Source organism: Myxocyprinus asiaticus, chromosome 17 (assembly GCF_019703515.2).
Source record: "Myxocyprinus asiaticus isolate MX2 ecotype Aquarium Trade chromosome 17, UBuf_Myxa_2, whole genome shotgun sequence".
Taxonomy (NCBI): Eukaryota; Metazoa; Chordata; class Actinopteri; order Cypriniformes; family Catostomidae; genus Myxocyprinus; species Myxocyprinus asiaticus.
Genome location: NC_059360.1, coordinates 4,892,640 through 4,912,789, shown reverse-complemented (window position 1 = coordinate 4,912,789; position 20,150 = coordinate 4,892,640). Strand labels below are relative to the sequence as shown.

Genomic DNA, 20,150 nt, shown 5'->3' with positions numbered 1-20,150 from the left:
AACCTTGGCTGTGTTAGCCATGGTTATTTTTGTGGTTACTCTACTATTTCTCACTGCTTGCGTGTGTGTGACTCATTCAAATGAGCATTACGTGATGTTATACTTTTGAAATCGAAGCAGTTGTGGAGGAAGCTTCACTATCTCACCCGCACGCTCAGTTTCTCTCTTGGATGAATGTTCTGCAAGGCTTTGATGAGGAACTTCTGTGTGTGTGTGCGCGTGTCGGTCCGTTCCTCTGTATCTGTGTGTGGTTGTGTGTGTGTGTGTGTGTGTCTGTGTGTGTTTGTGTTTGTGTCTGGCTCTACAGGTGACCGTTCCACAGCAGCTCTGATGTGACTCAGCACTGTGTGACATTGTGTCCGTTGTGTGTGTGTGTGTGTGTGTATGTATGTGTGTCCATTCTGAATGGCTGGCTTTATGAAGTTTCCAGGAGTCAAGGTGCACAGGTTTTTAATAGGGCTGTCATTTTATTTTGTATTTTATTTTATAAATTTTTTGGGATTTTTCTCTCCAATTTGGAATGCCCAATGCGCTCTAAGTCCTCGTGGTGGCGTAGTGACTCTACCCTCCCTAGCAACCGGGCCAGTTTGATTGCTTAGGAGACCTGGCTGGAGTCACTCAGCACACCCTGGATTGCGAGGTGTGGTAGTCAGCATCTTTACTTGCTGAGCTACCCAGGCCCCAATAGGGCTGTCATTTTAATAAAAAAGTATCAAATTAATCTCATTTAACGGAATGTTCCGGGTTCAGTACAAGCTAAGCTCAATCGACAGCATTTGTGGCATAATTACCACAAAAGTTGAATTTCGACTGGTTCCTCCTTTTCTTTAAAAAAGGCAAAAATCGAGGTTACAGTGAGGCACTTACAATGGAAGTGAATGGGGCCAATTGTTGGAGGGTTTAAACAGGAAATGTGAAGCTTATAATTTTATAAAAGTACTTGCATTAATTCGTCAGTTAAAACTTGCATATTATTTGAGCTGTAAAGTGGTTTATAATGTCATTTTTACTGTCGTTTTATTTTTTTATTTATTTTTTACATTAATCGTCATGGTAACGAAGTTGTCAAATTGGCTATAACTCTACACAGAAAATCTTTGTAAGTAATTTTGTCACACTAAGATCATGTTTACACACATATCCTTTATGTGTTGTGGCTATACTTTTGAAACAGTGAGTATTTTAACATTAAAAAATTGACCCCCATTCACTTCCATTGTAAGTGTCTCACTATAACCTCGATTTTTGTTTTTGTTTTGTGTTTTTTAAAGAAAAGGAAGGATGAGTCAAAATGAATTTTTGTGGCAATCAACATTATGCAACAAATGTTTTCGATTGAGCTCAACTGAAGTGCTGCACTGAACCCGGAATATTGCTTTAATCATATATTTCAATACTTACGGAGAGAGAAAAGAAAAGATAATTCAAGATAATTTAAAATAAATGTAAATATAATGTATATAATAAATAGGCTATAATAAGACATTACATTATTGTGGCACACGAGACTAAAGACTGGCTTTAGAAGTCAATATATTATTCCTTTTATGTCCATATATCGAACACAAGCCTATCACTGGCCTACATGATTTTGTTCATTTTAAACAAGCTACATTTTATATAATTAATCTCACTGGATGAACACGCAAAATCGACAGCCTTTGTTTTTATCAGTCTGCGAAGACACTAAGTCACCTTTACAAGGTGCTTCAAAGGAAGAACTGGTGTTTGTCAAGTTCATGACATGGTTAAAAATGTTAATATTTGCAGATTTTTGTTTGAGGCTGAAAGTAAACTATATAGCCTCGTGAACCACTGTGTAGCCTGTTTTACTTTTTCACAGTTTCTTCAACTTCAGGCAATTTCATGTCCATGGGGTTGATTTTTAAAAATACAAAATAATTGAAGTCAGAAGTTTACATACACTTTGGTTGAAGTCATTAAAACTCATTTTTTAACCACTCCACAGATTTAATATTAGCAAACTATAGTTTTGGCAAGTTGTTTGGGGCATCTACTTTGTGCATGACAGGAGTAATTTTTCCAGCAATTGTTTACTGACAGATTGTTTCACTTTTAATTGACTATATCACAATTCCAGTGGGTCAGAAGTTTACATACACAAAGTTAACTGTGCCTTTAAGCAGCTTGGAAAATTCCAGAAAATGATGTCAAGCCTTTAGACAGTTAGCCAATTATCTTCTGATAGGAGGTGTACTGAATTGGAGGTGTACCTGTGGATGTATTTTAAGGCCTACTTTCAAACTCGGTGCCTGTTTGCTTGACATCATGGAAAAATCAAAAGAAATCAGCCAAGACCTCAGAAAACAAAATATTGTGGACCTCCACAAGTCTGGTTCATCCTTGGGAGCAATTTCCAAACCACATTCATCTGTACAAACAATAGTAGCCATCATACCGCTCAGGAAGGAGACACATTACAAAACTATACAATCTAGGCTATACATAAATGGCATTTAAAAACTACCAAAAATAAATGATTAAGGCATGGTAAAAATAAATAAATATATGTCAGTTTGAATGAGACTTACAGTTGAAGTTTACATACACCTTAGCCAAATACATTTAAACTCAGTTTTTCACAATTCCTGACATTTAATCGTAGAAAACATTCCCTGTCTTAGGTCAGTTAGGATCACTATTTTAAGAATGTGAAATGTCAGGATAATAGTAGAGAGAATTATTTATTTCAGCTTTTATTTCTTTCATCCCAATCCCAGTGGGTCAGAAGTTTACATGCACTTTGTTAGTATTTGGTAGCATTGCCTTTAAATTGTTTAACTGGGGTCAAAGGTTTTGGGTAGCCTTCCACAAGCTTCTCACAATAAGTTGCTGGAATTTTGGCCCATTCCTCCAGACAGAACTGGTGTAACTGAGTCAGGTTTGTAGGCCTCCTGATCACACACGCTTTTTCAGTTCTGCCCACAAATGTTCTATCAGATTGAGGTCAGGGCTTTGTGATGGCCACTCCAATACCTTGAATTTGTTGTCCTTAAGCCATTTTGCCACAACTTTGGAGGTATGCTTGGGGTCATTGTCTATTTGGAAGACCCATTTGCGACCAAGCTTTAACTTCCTGGCTGATGTCTTGAGATGTTACTTCAATATATCCACATAATTTTCCTTCCTCATGATGCCATCTATTTTGAGAAGTGCACCAGTCCCTCCTGCAGCAAAGTACCCCCACAACATGATGCTGCCACCCCCATGCTTCATTGGGATGGTGTTCTTTGGCTTGCAAACCTCACCCTTTTTCCTCCAAACATAACAATGGTCATTATGACCAAACAGTTACATTTTTGTTTCATTAGACCAGAGGACATTTCTCCAAATGTAAGATCTTTGTCCCCATGTGCACTTGCAAACTGTAGTCTGGCTTTTTTATGGCGGTTTTGGAACAGTGTCTTCTTCCTTGCTGAGCAGCCTTTCAGGTTATGTCGATATAGGACACGTTTTATAGATGTCTATATATGGATATAGATACTTGTCTACCTGTTTCCTCCAGCATCTTCACAAGTTCCTTTGCTGTCATTCTGGGGTTGATTTGTACTTTTCGCACCAAATTACGTTCATCTCTAGGGGACAGAATGCGTCTCATTCTGGAGCAGTATGATGGCTGCGTGGTCCCATGGTGTTTATACTTGCGTACTATTGTTTGTACAGATGAATGTGGTATCTTCAGGCGTTTGGAAATTGCTCCCAAAGATGAACCAGACTTGTGGAGGTCCACATTTTTTTTTCTGAGGTCTTGGCTAATTTCTTTTGATTTTCCCATGATGTCAAGCAGGCACTGAGTTTGAAGGTAGGCCTTAAAATAGATCCACAGGTACACCTCCAATTCAGTACACCTCCTATCAGAAGATAATTGGCTAATTGGAATTTTCCACACTGCTTAAAGGCACAGTTAACTAAGTGTATGTAAACTTCTGAACCACTGGAAATGTGATTATAATCAATTAAAAGTGAAACAATCTGTCTATAAACAATTGTTGTAAATATATCTCGTGTCATGCACAAAGCAGATGTCCTGAACAACTTGCCAAAACGATAGTTTTCTAATATTAAATCTGTGAAGTGGTTAAAAAATGAGTTTTAATGATTTCAACCTAAGTGTATGTAAACTTCTGACTTCATATATATATATATATATATTAGTACAATATACAATATATTGTTTATTTCCATATTATTGAACATCAGCCTGTCATTGGCCTACAGTTCACAGCAATCCAATTTGCAAATGAATTCATCAATCAGTCAGAGCTTTATTATAACGTGTCAACGCATCAATGTACACCTGCATCACACAGATGCTTTTAGAGCACCTCGGTTGTGTTGCCTCATAAACATATCATTTTAAGATCACTGTGTCAAATTAAACGAAGTTTGAAACTTAGTTTGTATGCAAGAACGTGTTCTCATCTTGTGTTGTCTGCTTTTGGTAAGTGTGGTTTGTTCTCTGTCTGTTTGAGCTGCATGTTGCCTATACAGAGAGTTTCACTTAATGCCCCCTGGAGAAATCAGGTGGTACTCCATGCTTAAATTGCTCCGATAGAGGGAATATTCCTTAACACAGTCCGGGGGCATGATTAACTGTGTTAATTTTTTTTTAATGCATTATTTTTTATGTAATTAATCACACTGAATTAACACATTAAATCGACAGCCCTAATTTATATATTTCAGTTTCATAACAAAATTTCATCAAATTAAATTGTGTAATTTTTAACAATTAAATTAGCAAAACTTAAAATAATTATGACATTTAAATGCGTAAATCTTAAAACTAATTATTTGAGTGTATAAAAATGCTTATTATTGCATGTTTTAAACTATGATAATCTTAATAAAGAGTGAAATGAACATTAATTATTTTAATATTTATTGTGTGGAAAATAATTTCTATAATTATTTCCAAAATTACGACTGCCCCACAGTCAAAACAAACCACACAATTTTGGCACTAATATAGTTTTTTTCAGAAGTTAACTGTACTTAACCAAGCTGAAAAAAGTATCAGTGAAGAGCATGCTTGAGATGAAATATGTGGACTTTCTGGAAAAATTAGGCCTACGTAAATCTCCTGTGACGCATATACACTGCCTGGCCAAAAAAAAAGTTGCATACTCTAATATTTAGTTGGACCGCCTTTAACTTTGATTATGGTGTGCATTCGTCGTGACATTGTTTCGACAACATAATGCAACATCACAACATTTATTTCCGTCCAGAGTTGCATTAATTTTTGGCCGAGATTTTGTATTGATGACGGGAGAGTCGAACCATTCTGTAAAGTCTTCTCCAGCACATCCCAAAGTCTTTCATAGGGGTTAAGGTCAGGACTCTGTGGTGGCCAATTCATGTGTGAAAATGATTCCTCATGGCCTATGTAACACTCTTGCACAATTTGAGCCCGATGAATCTTGGCATTGTCATCCTGGAATATGCCATCGGGGAAGAAAAAATCCATTGATGGGATAACCTGTTCATTCAGTACATTCAGGTAGTAAGACTTTATTTTATTGCTGCATAATGTTGCTGAGCCTAGACCTGACCAACTGAAGCAACCCCAGATCATAACACTGAATCCAGAGGCTTGTACAGTGGGCACTATGTATGACGGGTGCATCGAATTCATGCGCTTCCTTTCTCACCCTGACGTGCCCATCACTTTGGAATAGGGAGAATCTGGACTCATCAGACCACATGACCTTTTTCCATTGCTCCACAGTTCAATCTTTATGCTCCCTAGCAAACTGAAGTGTTTTTTTTTTTGTTTTTTTTTTAAGATTAGCCTCACTAACAATTGGCTTTCTTGTGGTAACACAGATGTTTAGCCCCAATCCTGTAAGTTCTTGTCACATTGTGCATGTGGAAATGCTCTTACTTTCACTATTAAACATAGATGTGACTTAAAGTGTTTTAGGGATCTCCGATCATGATCATTCAAGATTTTTTTCCGACCGCATGTCTTCCGCAAAGATGACGGTTCACAACTATCCTTTCAGGTTTTAATAATGCGTTGGACAGTTCTTAAACCCAATTCCAGTGATTTCAGCAATCTCCTTAATTGTTTTCTTTGCTTAATGCAGGCCAATAATTTGCCCCTTCTGAAACACAGTGACATCTTTTCCACGACCATGTGATACATCTTCTGATATGGTTGTTTAAGAAATGAGAAGCTACACACTGCATCAGTTAGGGTTAAAAGAATTGTTGCCAACTGAAACATATTAATCACTGCAATAATGATCCAATCATAGTCTCTTAAGTATCTGCTTATTTAAATCCAAACGGTGACTTTTTGGCCAGACAATGTATAATGTATATACGTTTGGACATTGTTAGTAGCCACGAAAAAAAAAAAAGTGTATGAGAAATGTTTTAACAAGGCTTTATTTTCTAGAAATGGAATAAAAGTGCCCAAAGTTGCACCCAATTATGTCTGAAATAATCAGTACTTTCGGGATGAACATAAATCCGGACAAGTCTACATACGTACATTATCCAGTAATTTTATCGATTTTGTCTGTAGAACCATTAGCAGAAACTGCTCTGCCATTATTAAAATGGGCTACCACTTCGTTGCATGCTGGTTTTGTATGGCGAAATGATTTCAGATTTACTGCCATGCAAAAAGTGAACTGTATTTGGTCCACTGTTCATGTCGGTCAAGTTGATGGCTTGTTGCCGGAATAAGCGGCAAATTGGACCAGACTAGGTGTCATGTAGGTAACGTTCATATAACATAATAAAACGACAGTTGGCAAGTAGAAACCTGTGAAGTGACATCACCTCTTTTTATTCTTCACCTTTTCTTCAGTTTCAGTTTCACTTTCAATTTAATTTTGCTTGTGTGCAGGAGGTGGTAAAGCGATGAATAAGCTACGGCAGAGTTTCCGGCGAAAGAAAGACGTGTATGTGCCGGAGTCCAGCCGACCGCACCAGTGGCAGACAGATGAGGAGGCCGTACGTGGGGGCAAATGCAGCTTCGCTGTCAAGGTAATAAACACACACACACCTGTGCAGAAACATCTGTAGCTCTCAATCATGCCTGCTAACTTCAGAGATGTTCAGAGCTTTAAAGGAATTGTTTTCTCATTAAACATTTCGGTCTCCAACTGCAAGACATGGAACTGTTTGGAATCTCTTATGGATGTGTGTAGAGGAGCCTGTTTTATTAACAAATCACAGGCACAATCACATCTGAACTGTGATCTCATCATGTCACTGTCTCTCTTCTGCTGAAAGGGAGGAGGAGAGATGGTCTGCGTTCACGCTGCAAGACCTAATGCACAGATCTGATACTTCTACACATTTACATTAAAACTTCACCAATATGGGCATTTTGACCAAGCAGTGCATTTGAACATTCACATGTGCAGCCATATAATCTCTGTGGTGTGTACTATGTGTAATATTTTTCCCATGCATAAGAATTTTAGAAAGAAGCCGTCAGGCCATCTGTGAATCAGACATTGAATTGGTACTCAGTGCTACCGGTTCTGTAGAAGGACTTGTATTGTTACATAGCTTTGACTTTGTTCTGAAGTACCAGTACTTTTTAGCACTGGGTAAAAATATTGATTTTACGATGCATCGCAATGTTCATTTGAATGATCTCGATATCGATTTTTAAATCCCAAAATTGATCTTTTACTCTATCTGCAACCCTCTACAATGTAAATCACTCGCATATGCAACCAAATTTCACACTATGGGACTAAAATGTCTGTGATTAGCCGCTGGTGGGTAAATGTTCAGATTTCACTCACCAGTGATTAAGTAGTATAGTTTTGAAAAAGTTCAGCACCAAGATCTTTTCACTGCGTGTTGAGAGAAAAAGTTTGGTTTGACTCATTCTGTGTGACCAAAGACAAGATCCACGGATCCATATTTTATTGCATAATGTCTCTTTTAATATCCCTTCTGTTCTTTACAGTCAGTTATTGAATAAAAACAACAACACAATTTTTTTACAACCCCAATTCCAAAAAAGTTGAAAAATGGTAATAAAACAAGGAGTGATTTGTAAATTATATTCACCCTTTGCTATATTGAAAGCACTACAACTACACATTGTATGATGTTTTTCCTTATGAGCAAGAATCGTTCAAGACTTGTCAATTTGCCAACAGATGCTTCACCAAATAATCCAACACTTTGAGAACAATGTTCCCCAAAGACAAATTGGAAGGATTTGGAGCATTTCACACTCTACAGTGCACAATATAGTTAAAAGATTCAAGGAATCTGGTCAAATCTCAGTGTGTAAACGGCACGACGAAAACCATTTTGACTGTGCATGAGCTTTGATCTTTTTTTGAATTTTCTCCCCAATTTGGAATGCCCAGTTCCCAATGCGCTCTAAATCCTCGTGGTGGTGTAGTGACTCGCCTCAATCCGGGTGGCGGAGGACGAATCTCAGTTGCCTCCGCGTCTGAGATCGTCAATCCGCGCATCTTATCACGTGGCTTGTTGAGCGCATTACCGCGGAGACCTAGCTTGTGTGGAGGCTCACGCTATTCTCCGTGGCATCCACGCACAACTCACCACGTGCCCCACTGAGAGCGAGAACCACATTATAGCAACCACGAGGAGGTTAACCCAATGTGACTTTACCCACCCTAGTAACCAGGCCAATTGGTTGCTTAGGAAGCCTGACTGGAGTCACTCAGCATGCCCTGGATTCCAGACATCACTGTCTTAAAAAACATCATTCATCTGTAATGGATATCATGAACATGGGCTTGGGATTACTTTGTTAGTCAACACCACTCGCTGCTGCATCCACAGATGCAAGTTAAGACTTTACTGTGCAAAGCAGAAGCCCTACATCAACACTGTCCAGAAGCACTGCCGACTTCTCTGGGCTCAGCCTCATCTTAGATGAAAGTGGAACTGTGTTTTGTGGTCCGATGAGTCCACATTTCAAATATTTTTTGAAAAACAAAGCTGTTGTGTTATCCAGGTCAAATAGGAAAAGAGCTATCCAAGCTGTTATTAGCATCAGGTCCAAAAGCCAGTGTCTGTTTGGGTCAGGGGTGTGTCAGTGCCCATGACATGGGTAACTTGCACATCTGTGAGAACACCATGAATGCAGACAGATATGTACAGATTTTGGAGCAACATATACTGCCATCCAGCACCGTCTTTTCCAGGGACGTCCCTGCATTTTCCAGCAGGACAACTTCAAACCACATACTGCCCGGATATCAAGTGCATGTCTGTGTAAGCAGAGAGTGTGGGTGCTAGATTGGCCTGCCTGCAGTCCTGACCATCTCCAATTGAGGATGTGTGGCACATTGTGAAGCACACCATACGGCAACGAAGATCCCATACAGTTGTGCAGCTAAAGACGTACATAATGGATTATTGGGGTAAAATTCCTCTTTTTAAACTTGTGTCTTCAGTGCCCAAATGCTTAATAAGTGTTCTTAGAACAAATGGTGATGTTTCACAGTGGTAAACACTCAACTGTCCCAACCTTTTTGGAGCATGTTGCAATCATCTGATTTGAAATTACTGAACATTTACAAAAAACAATGAAATTCACAAGGTAAAACATCATATAATGTTTAGTTGTAGTGCTTTCAATACGGCAAAGGGTGAATATCATTTACAAATCACTCATTTTTGTTTTTATTAGCATTTTTCATACTGTCCCATCTTTTTCAGAATTCTAATCACACATAGCACGAATGCGCTAAAAAAAAACAGTGGGCCTCATTCATGAAACACGAGCAGAATGAATTTTTGTGTAAATCGTTACTGTTAAAGTTGTAAAGTTGTTCTAATGCAAATTCTCAGATTCATGAAAGTTTTCGTAGTTCAAAACATTAGTTGGTATGAACTAAATTTACACCTGCTCCCAACTGCGTGTATATTGTGCATAAGACATCCGAACGTTATGTGTTCTTTTTGACCAGGGATGGGCAACTGGAGGCTGTATACGGCCCACCGGACAAGACTGAGGACTGATATTAGTTCATTGTAAAAGGGATTATGTAAAGATTGCATTCAGGCAAGAAGAGGTCGCTTGTTCTAACATCTTATGCTTGTTCATCAATTATAAGGGAAATTGAGCAACATTCTGAGTAATGGGGGTGGTGAACATTGTGAGAGTGCGGCTTTGTAATCCGGGCCCTTAGTAGAAAGAGAACAAATGTTGGCCCTCACCACCTTCAAAGTTGCCCATCCCTGTTTTAGACAAACTGCCATGACAACATTTTGATAGAAGTGAAATTAAATTAGCAATGAAAAAATTAACTAATAGTTAAATGAGTGAAATTAATCTTAAAAATAACATAAATTAGTAAAAAAAGAAAAGACAAGTGAAGATTTGTTTTCTTTTTAAACCATAGCATATACTTATTTAGAAACATTTCTTTACTGCTTGAATTAATTTTTTCCCAACTCTGCTTATCGTTTTTCCAGCAGAAGTGATTGATTTTTCTCAAAAAATGAATAACCTCTAATGTGACTGGTGGGACATTTTTTTTTATTTGATTTGAGCTCTAAGTTAGATTTTAGAATTTAGTATAGGCATCGGTAAATCGCGTTCAGTTGATAATGTATAGTCAGTGCTAATGCTGTTAAATCCATTTATAAAACATCACGGGCAGGTGCGTACACAGTACAGTTGGGAAAAAATAGAAAAAGCCTTTACACTGTTGTATAGATTGCAAATCTGTAATATCTTACAGCGTTTTCTTCAGGCATTCTATTAATTTCCCTGAAGATTCTTCCAGTTGCAAGTATATCACTGTTACCATCATGATTTACCCGAGATATTTCACGATTAATGCTGGCGATGCGCTGAGAACTGAACCAGAGAAGGTTAATGGTGGTAGACACCCTCTTCCCATTTTTCATACTCATGTCAAACCATTTTTATTGACTTCTTGAACTGTTTGACTCACAAAAGACTGTCATATGTCAGCAAAAACATGCGATTTACTGTCCTCACTACAGAATCACTTTATCCAGTCAAAATTGGTATTAGCTATAAAATGCAGTATGTCATGAAATTTGACATAATTGGGATGCAAATGAATGTTTGAGTGCACAATTAATCAAATTAAAATTGTGATATGTCCTAGTATGATTATTAAAGCGCAAAAGGGTGAGATTTAATTAAAGGAGCAATATGTAACATTGACATCAAACGTTTAAAATGGGTGCTGCAGTCCAAATTCAAAATATTGGAGAGAGTTGTCTCCCCCGCCCCCTCCTCCCCAGACTCGAAGCTCACGCGGGTTGCCAGGTTGAGGACACGCAACAGGAATGAGCAAACTGACAATGGCAAGCGACAAGCCCTACACTGTAAGTTGATCAGATAATGTATACATCTGCAATGTTATTATTGTTTGTAAATTAGCAGCTCATGTGGATTTTTTTATAACTCTGTCAATGTTAGCTAGATGTATTGCTGGCTTCCACGGCTGCAGCACGCTGTGTTTGCCCACTAACTTGTTTCAAATCTGGCAACCCGGGGTGTCAAAATACTATTGGGAAATGGGCGGGATCAAACAGGCCAAAATACAAACAGAAATTCAGGCCCAGAACGGACATTTCCAGATAGAATATACTGGCTGTGACATTGTTTTCAGAGAAGCCAGTATTAGCATGTTTCTTAAATCTCTCATAAATATTATAATGTTTTTGTTTTTGTTTTTTCTCCCAATTTGGAATGCCCAATTCCCAATGCGCTTTTAAGTCCTCGTGGTTGCTTAGTGATTCGCCTCAGTCCGGGTGGCAGAGGACGAATCCCAGTTGCCTCCGCGTCTGAGACCGCCAACCCGTGCATCTTATCACGTGGCTTGTTGAGCGCGTTGCCACAGAGACATAGCACATGTGGAGGCTTCACGCCATCCACCGCGGCAACCACGCTCAACTCACCACGCGCCCCACCGAGAACAAACCACATTATAGCGACCACGAGGAGGTTACCCCATGTGACTCTACCCTCCCTAGCAACCGGTCCAATTTAGTTGCTTAGGAGACCTGGCTGGAGTCACTCAGCACGCCCTGGGATTCGAACTAGCGAACTCCAGGGGTGGTAGCCAGCGTATTTTACCACTGAGCTACCCAGGCCCCCTCTGATAACATATTATGATAATTTTATGCTTTAGTACAGCAACTATATTACATATTGCACATTTAAATAAATAAATAAATAAATAATCTGCATGTGCTGCGTGCTTCAAAATGAATGTTTGAAGCCGGCCACTCAAACACTGACAACACAGAGTCATGAGCATCACGTGCACTGTGTGTGTATGTGTGTGTAGTAGATGAAGGGCTGTACAGTGCGACAGATTTACTAGCATTTGCGATTTAAAAAAAATTATAACGTGCCCATTCGCACATGTGCGACAAGTTTTAGCTATTGGAAATTCCACGTTCAACAAAGAACATTTGAAATAAGACTGATGTCTGCTTTGCTATTGTGAAATCTTAAAAGCTTGAACTGCTGCACATGGCCTTGGATGAGTTTTCAGGGTCAAGAGAAGGTTCCCTCTGTGCCGCAATAACCACAATATACATCATGACCTCTTGTGTGGTTTTGCTTAAATATAACTCCTGATGGGTATATAAAATGTCCTGGAAAATTGTGCCGTGAATAGAGTGGGAACCCTGTGTAAGTTTAACTGCAGTGTGTATGTGAACAGAGCTGTCAATTTGAAACCATATTCTGAGCATTAGGGCTCCTCTTGTCCTGTAGAGGATGTTTGTATTACACTTCCCTATTTTAAGTCTGTTTTATCATACCCTAATGTATGGTCACAGTAAATTGGTCGCCTGTGGCGAGTTGGTGTTTTTGTGAGTATGATCTTTAGCGTGCTGTTTTCGTGTCCCAGATTCCTTCTCATTATCTGAGCTCTGATTCTTCACCTGATCATAAATACACTCCGCACAGCTCAGAATGTGAAGAGCGTGTGTGTACAGAGCAGTGAGTCAGTGTGTTTTTCATGGTTTGTTCTTTTGTTCAGTTGATGTGCTGGTGAGGAGTGTGACAGCCAATGAATTTGGTGTTTTAGTGCATAAAATCAGCGTGGAGGCAAACAAACAACAAACACTCTCCTCTTACTCTCTCCTCTCAACCGTTTTCATGTCCCCATGTATGATGGATATTTGTTGGCTGTATTTCTTTTACTATACACTCCAACTCATTTGGGCAATTCCACGCAAATGGCAACCATAGCATAGAAAAATAAAGTTTAAAGCAAAGGAACAAAACCAGTTTAAACTGTCCATTTAGGTCTATATATTATAATTTTTTTCTCCCCCTTTTTCCCCCAATTTGGAATGCCCAATTCCCAATGCACACTTAAGTCCTCGTGGTGGCATAGTGACTCGCCTCAAACTGGGTGGTGGAGAACAAATCTCAGTTGCCTCCACGTCTGAGACCGTCAACCCGCGCATCTCATTACGTGGCTTGTTGAGCACGTTATCATCCACACACAACTCACCACGCACCCCACCGAGAGCGAGAACCACGTTATAGCGACCACGAGGAGGTTACCCCATGTGACTCTACCCTCCCGAGCAACTGGGCCAATTTGGTTGCTTAGGAGACCTAACTGGAGTCACTCAGCACGCCCTGGATTCGAACTCGTGACTCCAGGGGTGGTAGTGAGCGTCTTTACTCGCTGAGCTACCCAGGCCCCGCATTTAGGTCTGGCACAAGCTGATGGGTTTGAACTTGTTATCGGTTAGCCAATCAGCTCGCTCACATGTGGCATGTCAAGTCAATCGGATAACATGATGTAAGCTGATGACGTGTAATCGGGTAGCCAATCAACTTGCGTACACTCTCTTTGCCTCTCATTGGGCGCAGGGTCACAAGGTGACTGGTAGATGAAACAATTTACCAGCCAGTCAGATTTCTTACCTGCCAATTTATTTATTTATTTATTTTAATTGCACTTTATTAAAGTGGATTTTTTTGGATAAAGTGAAACAATACTGTTAGCATAGTTAAAAGTGATCCTTTTTCTTTTCTTTTTTTTTTTTTTGAATTTAATTGTTTTATTAATTATGAAATATTGATTTGCTAGATAGTCCATTTAGAATAATTTTTCAGATTATTCACTTATTACAACAAAACTAAATTTGTATTTTAAACTACATGTTGTCATATGAACGACCTGTAAGATACGCTCATGAGCCTTAAGTACACATAACACCGTAACAGATCTTGGTAATATTGTATTATTTTTGTCAAATAAAGTGCTGCATAACAGAGCATCACAGGTGTGAGATACTGCTTAAATATAATACAATTACATTTGAATCTCATTAAATCTCGGTCTTTGTAGTTTAATAATCACACTAAGAGGTAACATGATTTTAAATTGTGCGCTGAATGTTTGTGGAATGACATTCATACATCAGATAGTATCGGAGCATTTTTACGATCACTAGTACAACAAGTACATGAGTGCGGGACTAGCTAATGAGAGCCGTTCAATCAACAGAAAGGCTATTCCATATTGTAGAGTGCATCTAAACGTGTTCAGCAGGAGACGCGGATATAGACAAGAAGACCGTGCAACCGATGGGAAAACAGTACCCCCTCAGACAACGGACTGGAAGGGGGCCCACTGAACACATTTTGTACCGGGCCCAAGAATTCCTAACTCCAGTCCTGCTTGGTGATGACCTTCTGACCTGACTCAGTTAAACTGACATTGACCCTGCATCAATCCCCAGTTGACCAGTGTAGTCCGATTTCCCAATAAATTATTCTTATGAGCCAGTTCTTTTGAATCAACAGCGCGAACCACATACTGCGATCAGTGTCGTCCAATTCCCTAAATAATTTTATGAATTAGTTCTTTTTAATCAAGTACGCGAAACACACACTGTGACCAGTGTAGTCTGATTTCAGAACGAATGATTCTAATGAGCTGGTAGTTTTGGATGAACAGCGCAAAACGCACAATGCAACCAGTTTAGTGCAATTCCCAAATGAATGATTCTTTTGAGCCAATTCTTTTGGATCAACAGTGCAAAACACACACTCATCAGTGTAGTTCAATTCCCAAACAAATAATTTTTATGAGTCAGTACTTTTTAGTGAATCCAAAACACTTCAGTCCAAGTGGTTACTGAATGAATTTTTACTGACCTGGAAGTTGACTTTCATCATGTCCAGCTCGAAATGAACCATGAACTGGTACTTTTTTATGTTATGTACTTTAGTCTCCTTAGACTTAAATCTGAAATGATCTCATGATTTTTCAACAGACTGCTGAGGGCAGTAAATGCATTAAAAGCTGCATTTCCAGTTCACGTGACGCCATGCGAGAGACAGAAGTGTGAGACACAAGCTCTGCAAACTTTGCTAGTTTTTTAATTATTTTCATGTTATAATCCGGTGAGATTCAATACACCCAGTTACATACTTGCTCTTTGAGGTAAATATGGCAAAGAAGTCAAAATCCTCAGACTCTGGAGACATTAAAAGACACTTACGTGTTCAAGCTGAGACCTCTGACGGGACTGCGGACCGAAGACTCGATTTGGACGGCACGTCGGGAGAAGATATTCAGTGTCAGTTGTCCAACATGTCGGTGATGTTGACGAAGGTTCTTGCTGACTTGGAGGATCTTGCTGTAATATGTCGATCGATTACGGCGATGGAAACAAAATTCTCTGAGTTGTTTACAAGAGTGACAGAAGTTGAAAAACGAATTGATTATCTTGAGTCATCGGAAAGGGAATTAACCGCTAATCCACCCGCGTCCAAAACAGATTTGGAATTAATTTTGGAAAAACTGGAATATTTCGAAAATATGAGCCGAAGGAAAAACATACGAATTGTTGGAATTCCTGAGCATGAAGAGGGCGGAGATATGGTGAAATTCCTGGACGAGTTTGGACATATCAGGCCACAAGCTGGAATTCGAGCAAGCTCACAGAGTGCCAGCTCGCAGAACTGCTGAGGGAGAAAGGCCTCTGCATTCTGGCCAAATTTCTGAAATCATCCGATAAAGATCTCGTGTTGTGCCAGGTGAGGAGCAAAGGGAAGCTTTCTTGGAAGAACCATAATATATTATGGTTATCGGTTCAAGGAATGCAAGAAACTCTTACATCAGAAAAAGATCTCGTTTGCTCTGATGTTCCCGGCCAAACTGAGAATAGAAACGAAGAATGGTTGCAAAGTATTTACTTGTCCAAAACAGGCACTCTCCTTCATAAATACATTGGAGTAAGCCATTTGATGTTTCTTGTATTAGTGGACTGACTCGCGTTTCAGGAACTCTATTATCTGAGGAAGCTGGGTGCCATTTTTGTTTCTTTTTGCATTGACTCTGCCTAGCGGCTGGAGTTTGTGTTATGGCATGACTCCAAGAAACTTTTGCATTGACGGAAGATTTTTTGTTACACTGAAGTTCCCGGCCAGATCGAGAATGGACACTTTGGATGACCACAAAATATCTATATGCTCACATAAAAGATGTCTTTTATAAAGTTGATGGGCTGAGTAAGTTATGGTGTTTTTTTTTTTTTGTTGTTTTTTTTGTTAGTTAGTTTGGCTCTTGATCATCCAAGGAACAGGGATGCCGGTTTTGTTTTTCACGCTGGCTCTGCCTAACGGCTGGAGCTTGTTTTGTGGAATTACACTACTTTGGGTCAGTTGTGGTTAAATATGTTTGTTCTTTGTGCTTATGCCTCCTAGTAGAATGATTACCTCATCTGCTGCACTCATAACAGCCAGTTCACTGAACAATTGTTTGTCTGTACGAGGAAACTGAACGGCTTTATATCAGCTGGAATTTATTTTGTGGAGGAACACACTTTCGAGACAGTTCTGTGAATGAATCTACATGTTTTTTCTGTTATTCTGCCTATTGGCTGGGGTATGTTTTACAAAGTATTTTCTATTATTGTAATTGTGCCTTGCAAAATTTGTGCAGAAGCACCGGACTCGAGCAATCCGATGGCAAAGTTGTCACGGGGGATCTCGTAGGCGTACATGGACTCTTTGAGTTTGGAGGGAGTGTCGCCGTTTGGCGCTGTGGTGCGCGGGGTTAATGCGCACGTTTTTCTTTTTTCTGTTTGTTTTGTTCCGGGGGAAGTTCGGGGTTTGATTGTTGCATTAATGGGGAATGTGGTCTGTATAATTTTGTTTTTGACACACTCATTTTTTTTCATTTTTATTATATCAATATGTCAAATGTTAATGTGAATGGGTTATCTCTCTCCACATGGAATGTGAATGAGTTGGGGCACCCCATAAAAAGAAGGAAGGTTATTTCTGTTCTTAAGCGCAAGAAATATGATATAGTGTTTCTTCAAGAAACGCATCTTTCCCCGCAAGAAACTGAAAAATTTGGGAAGATATGGGGTGGACATGTTTTCTTTAGTGCTGGCTCAAGTAAGAGCAGGGGATTCATTATATTGATTAATAAACATCTACAATTCAAATGTCTCAAACAGATTAAAGATAAATTAGGAAGAGTCATTATTGTGTTAGGAGAAATTCGGGGGCAAAGGTTGATTTTGGCTAATATTTACGCACCTAACGTTGATGATCACGGCTTTTTTATAGATCTTGAAGGGATGTTGCAAGCTGCTGGCATCTCTCATGACATAATATTGGGAGGAGACTTTAATCTTTTGATGGACTCAGTCCTTGATCACAGTGAAGCAAAAGTGTGTAAACCCCCTAGAGCTACATTGACACTTCACAAGATCTGTAAAAATCTTGGTCTTGTAGATATCTGGTGACTTTTGAACCCATCTGGTAGGGATTATACATTTTTTTTTCATCAGTTCATAAGATTTACTCTAGAATAGATTTTTTTTTTTATATCGAAGTCCCTCATTTCATCTGTTGTTGATTGCTCAATTGGAAATATCTTAGTCTCAGATCACGCCCTGGTGAGTTTTGAGGTGGTGCCACATACAGAGAAAAGGAAATCATATAATTGGCGCTTTATTGTATCCCTTTTGCAAAATCCTGATTTTCAACAAATGTTAAAGACTGAAATCAAAGTTTATATGGAGACTAACTAGTCCTCAGTATCCTCTGTGGGCGTGGCTTGGGAGGCACTTAAGGCGGTTCTTAGGGGTTGGATCATACAGTATGCCTCATTTATAAAAAATTCAAAGCATGAGAACTTGTGGAGTTGGAAGGAAATATTAAAAGTGCCGAGGCAGAGCTGAAGCGCCGTATGTCATCTGATGGCCTCAGAGAATTGACCCGATTGAAATACAGGTATAATACTATTCTGTGGCAGAAAGTGGAGTTTTGGTTATTCAAGACAAGACAGTCATACTTTGAGTCAGGGGACAAAGCAGGGAAGCTTTTGGCTAGATATATAAAGCAGAGAGAGTCTTTTTCTACTATTCCCTCAGTGAAATCTGTTGGTGGTGAAATTTTTACCTCAGCCATTGATATTAATAATGCTTTTAAAGAATTCTATCTTGATCTCTATAGTTCCACGTCTTCGTCTACTGATGAAGATATTAGAAACTTTGTGGAACCATTAGATCTTCCTAAACTGTTGACTGAGCAAAAAAACTCTCTTGATTCTGAGTTAACCTTGGAGGAACTTGACGAGGTAATCAAGTCCCTACCTACTGGTAAGGCTCCGGGGCCAGATGGTTTTGCCGCTGAATTTTTTAGATCTTATGCTACAGAACTGGCTCCACTTTTGTTAGAAATTTATACTGAATCATTAAAGAATGGAAAGCTTCCACCAACCATGACACAAGATCAGTCTGATTCTTAAAAAGGACAAAGATCCAAGCGAGTGTAAAAGTTACCATCCAATTTCCCTGATCCAGCTAGATGTAAAAATTCTGGCAAAAATTTTGGCTAACCGATTAAGTAAGGTTATGACATCTCTTATACATATAGATCAGGTGGGATTTATTTGGGGCCGCAGCTCTTCTGATAACATCAGGTGTCTCATCAATATCATGTGGTCAGTGGCGAATGATCAGACTCCGGTCGCTGCCATCTCACTTGATGCTGAAAAAGCATTTGATATGGTAGAATGGGATTATCTTTTTAAGATTTTGGAAATGTATGGGTTACTTTTATAGACACCCTGTAGCAGTGGTACAAACAAATGGATTAATTTCAGATTATTTTACTCTGGATAGAGGCACCTGTCAGGGTTGCCCTCTCTCCCCATTATTGTTCTGTCTTGCCCTGGAACCATTAGCAGCCGCGATAAGAAAAGATAATGATTTTCCAGGGGTGATGGCGGGAGGTTTGGCGCATAAGCTTCTGCTTTACGCAGATGATATTTTATTATTCGTCTCCGACCCCACTAGATCTATGCCTTGCCTCCACAGATTTATTAATTCCTTTTCCAAGTTCTTAGGATACAAAGTCAATTGGTCTTTCAGCCAGGCGCCTTCCAGTGGCCCAAACAGGGCATTAAGTATTTGGGCATTTTATTCCCAACAAATTTGTCTGATTTAGTTAGAGTTAATTTTGACCCTTTAATAAAACGGTTTTCGAGCGATGTAGACAGGTGGGCTTCATTACATTTATCGATGATTGGGAAGGTTAATGTTATTAAAATGAACTGTATTCCAAAATTCAACTACTTGCTACAGTCTCTCCCGGTAGATGTCCCTCTCTCTTATTTCAAGCAATTTGATAGCATAGCGAAGTCTTTCATTTGGAGTGGTAAGCGCCCCAGACTACATTTCAATAAATTACATAGGCCGATTGACAAAGGTGGGCTAGGCCTACCCAAGATTTTGTTTTATTATTAGGCATTCGGTCTCAGACATTTGGCTCATTGGTCGCTTCCACTTGAAAGATCACTGGTTCTGCATTGAACAAGAACTCCTTGCCCCTATTTTGCCATTGCACAGCCTTTCCGTCAAACTAAATAGAGAAGTTAAATCACACCCCATTATTTCACATTTACACTCAGTATGGACAAAAGTGTCCAGAGTGTTTAATTCAGATATTTATCTAAATGTTGCCTCGAGCATATGGCTAAACCCCAAACTATGCATTAATAAGTCCCCTTTTTGTTGGTCAGAGTGGATTGCGAGGGGGGTTAATTCACTCGGTGATCTTTATGAGAGCGGTGTGATGAGATCCTTTGAAAATCTGGTTCAATATTTTGGGATCCCCAGATCTCAGT

The 20,150-nt window shown here is 39.3% G+C and overlaps 1 protein-coding gene across 6 annotated transcripts in view; it reads left to right on the top strand.

Annotated features, from left to right (window-relative positions):
• LOC127455368 (protein numb homolog) overlaps nucleotides 1-20,150 on the top strand; it is a 114,397-nt gene that overhangs the window by 53,227 nt on the left and 41,020 nt on the right. For all 6 annotated transcript variants that reach the window (XM_051723216.1, XM_051723215.1, XM_051723212.1 and 3 more), the window contains one exon: nucleotides 6,884-7,023. In XM_051723216.1, the coding sequence (XP_051579176.1) occupies nucleotides 6,898-7,023 (126 nt within the window). In that variant the 5' untranslated portion in view covers nucleotides 6,884-6,897. The remainder of the gene's footprint in view (nucleotides 1-6,883; nucleotides 7,024-20,150) is intronic.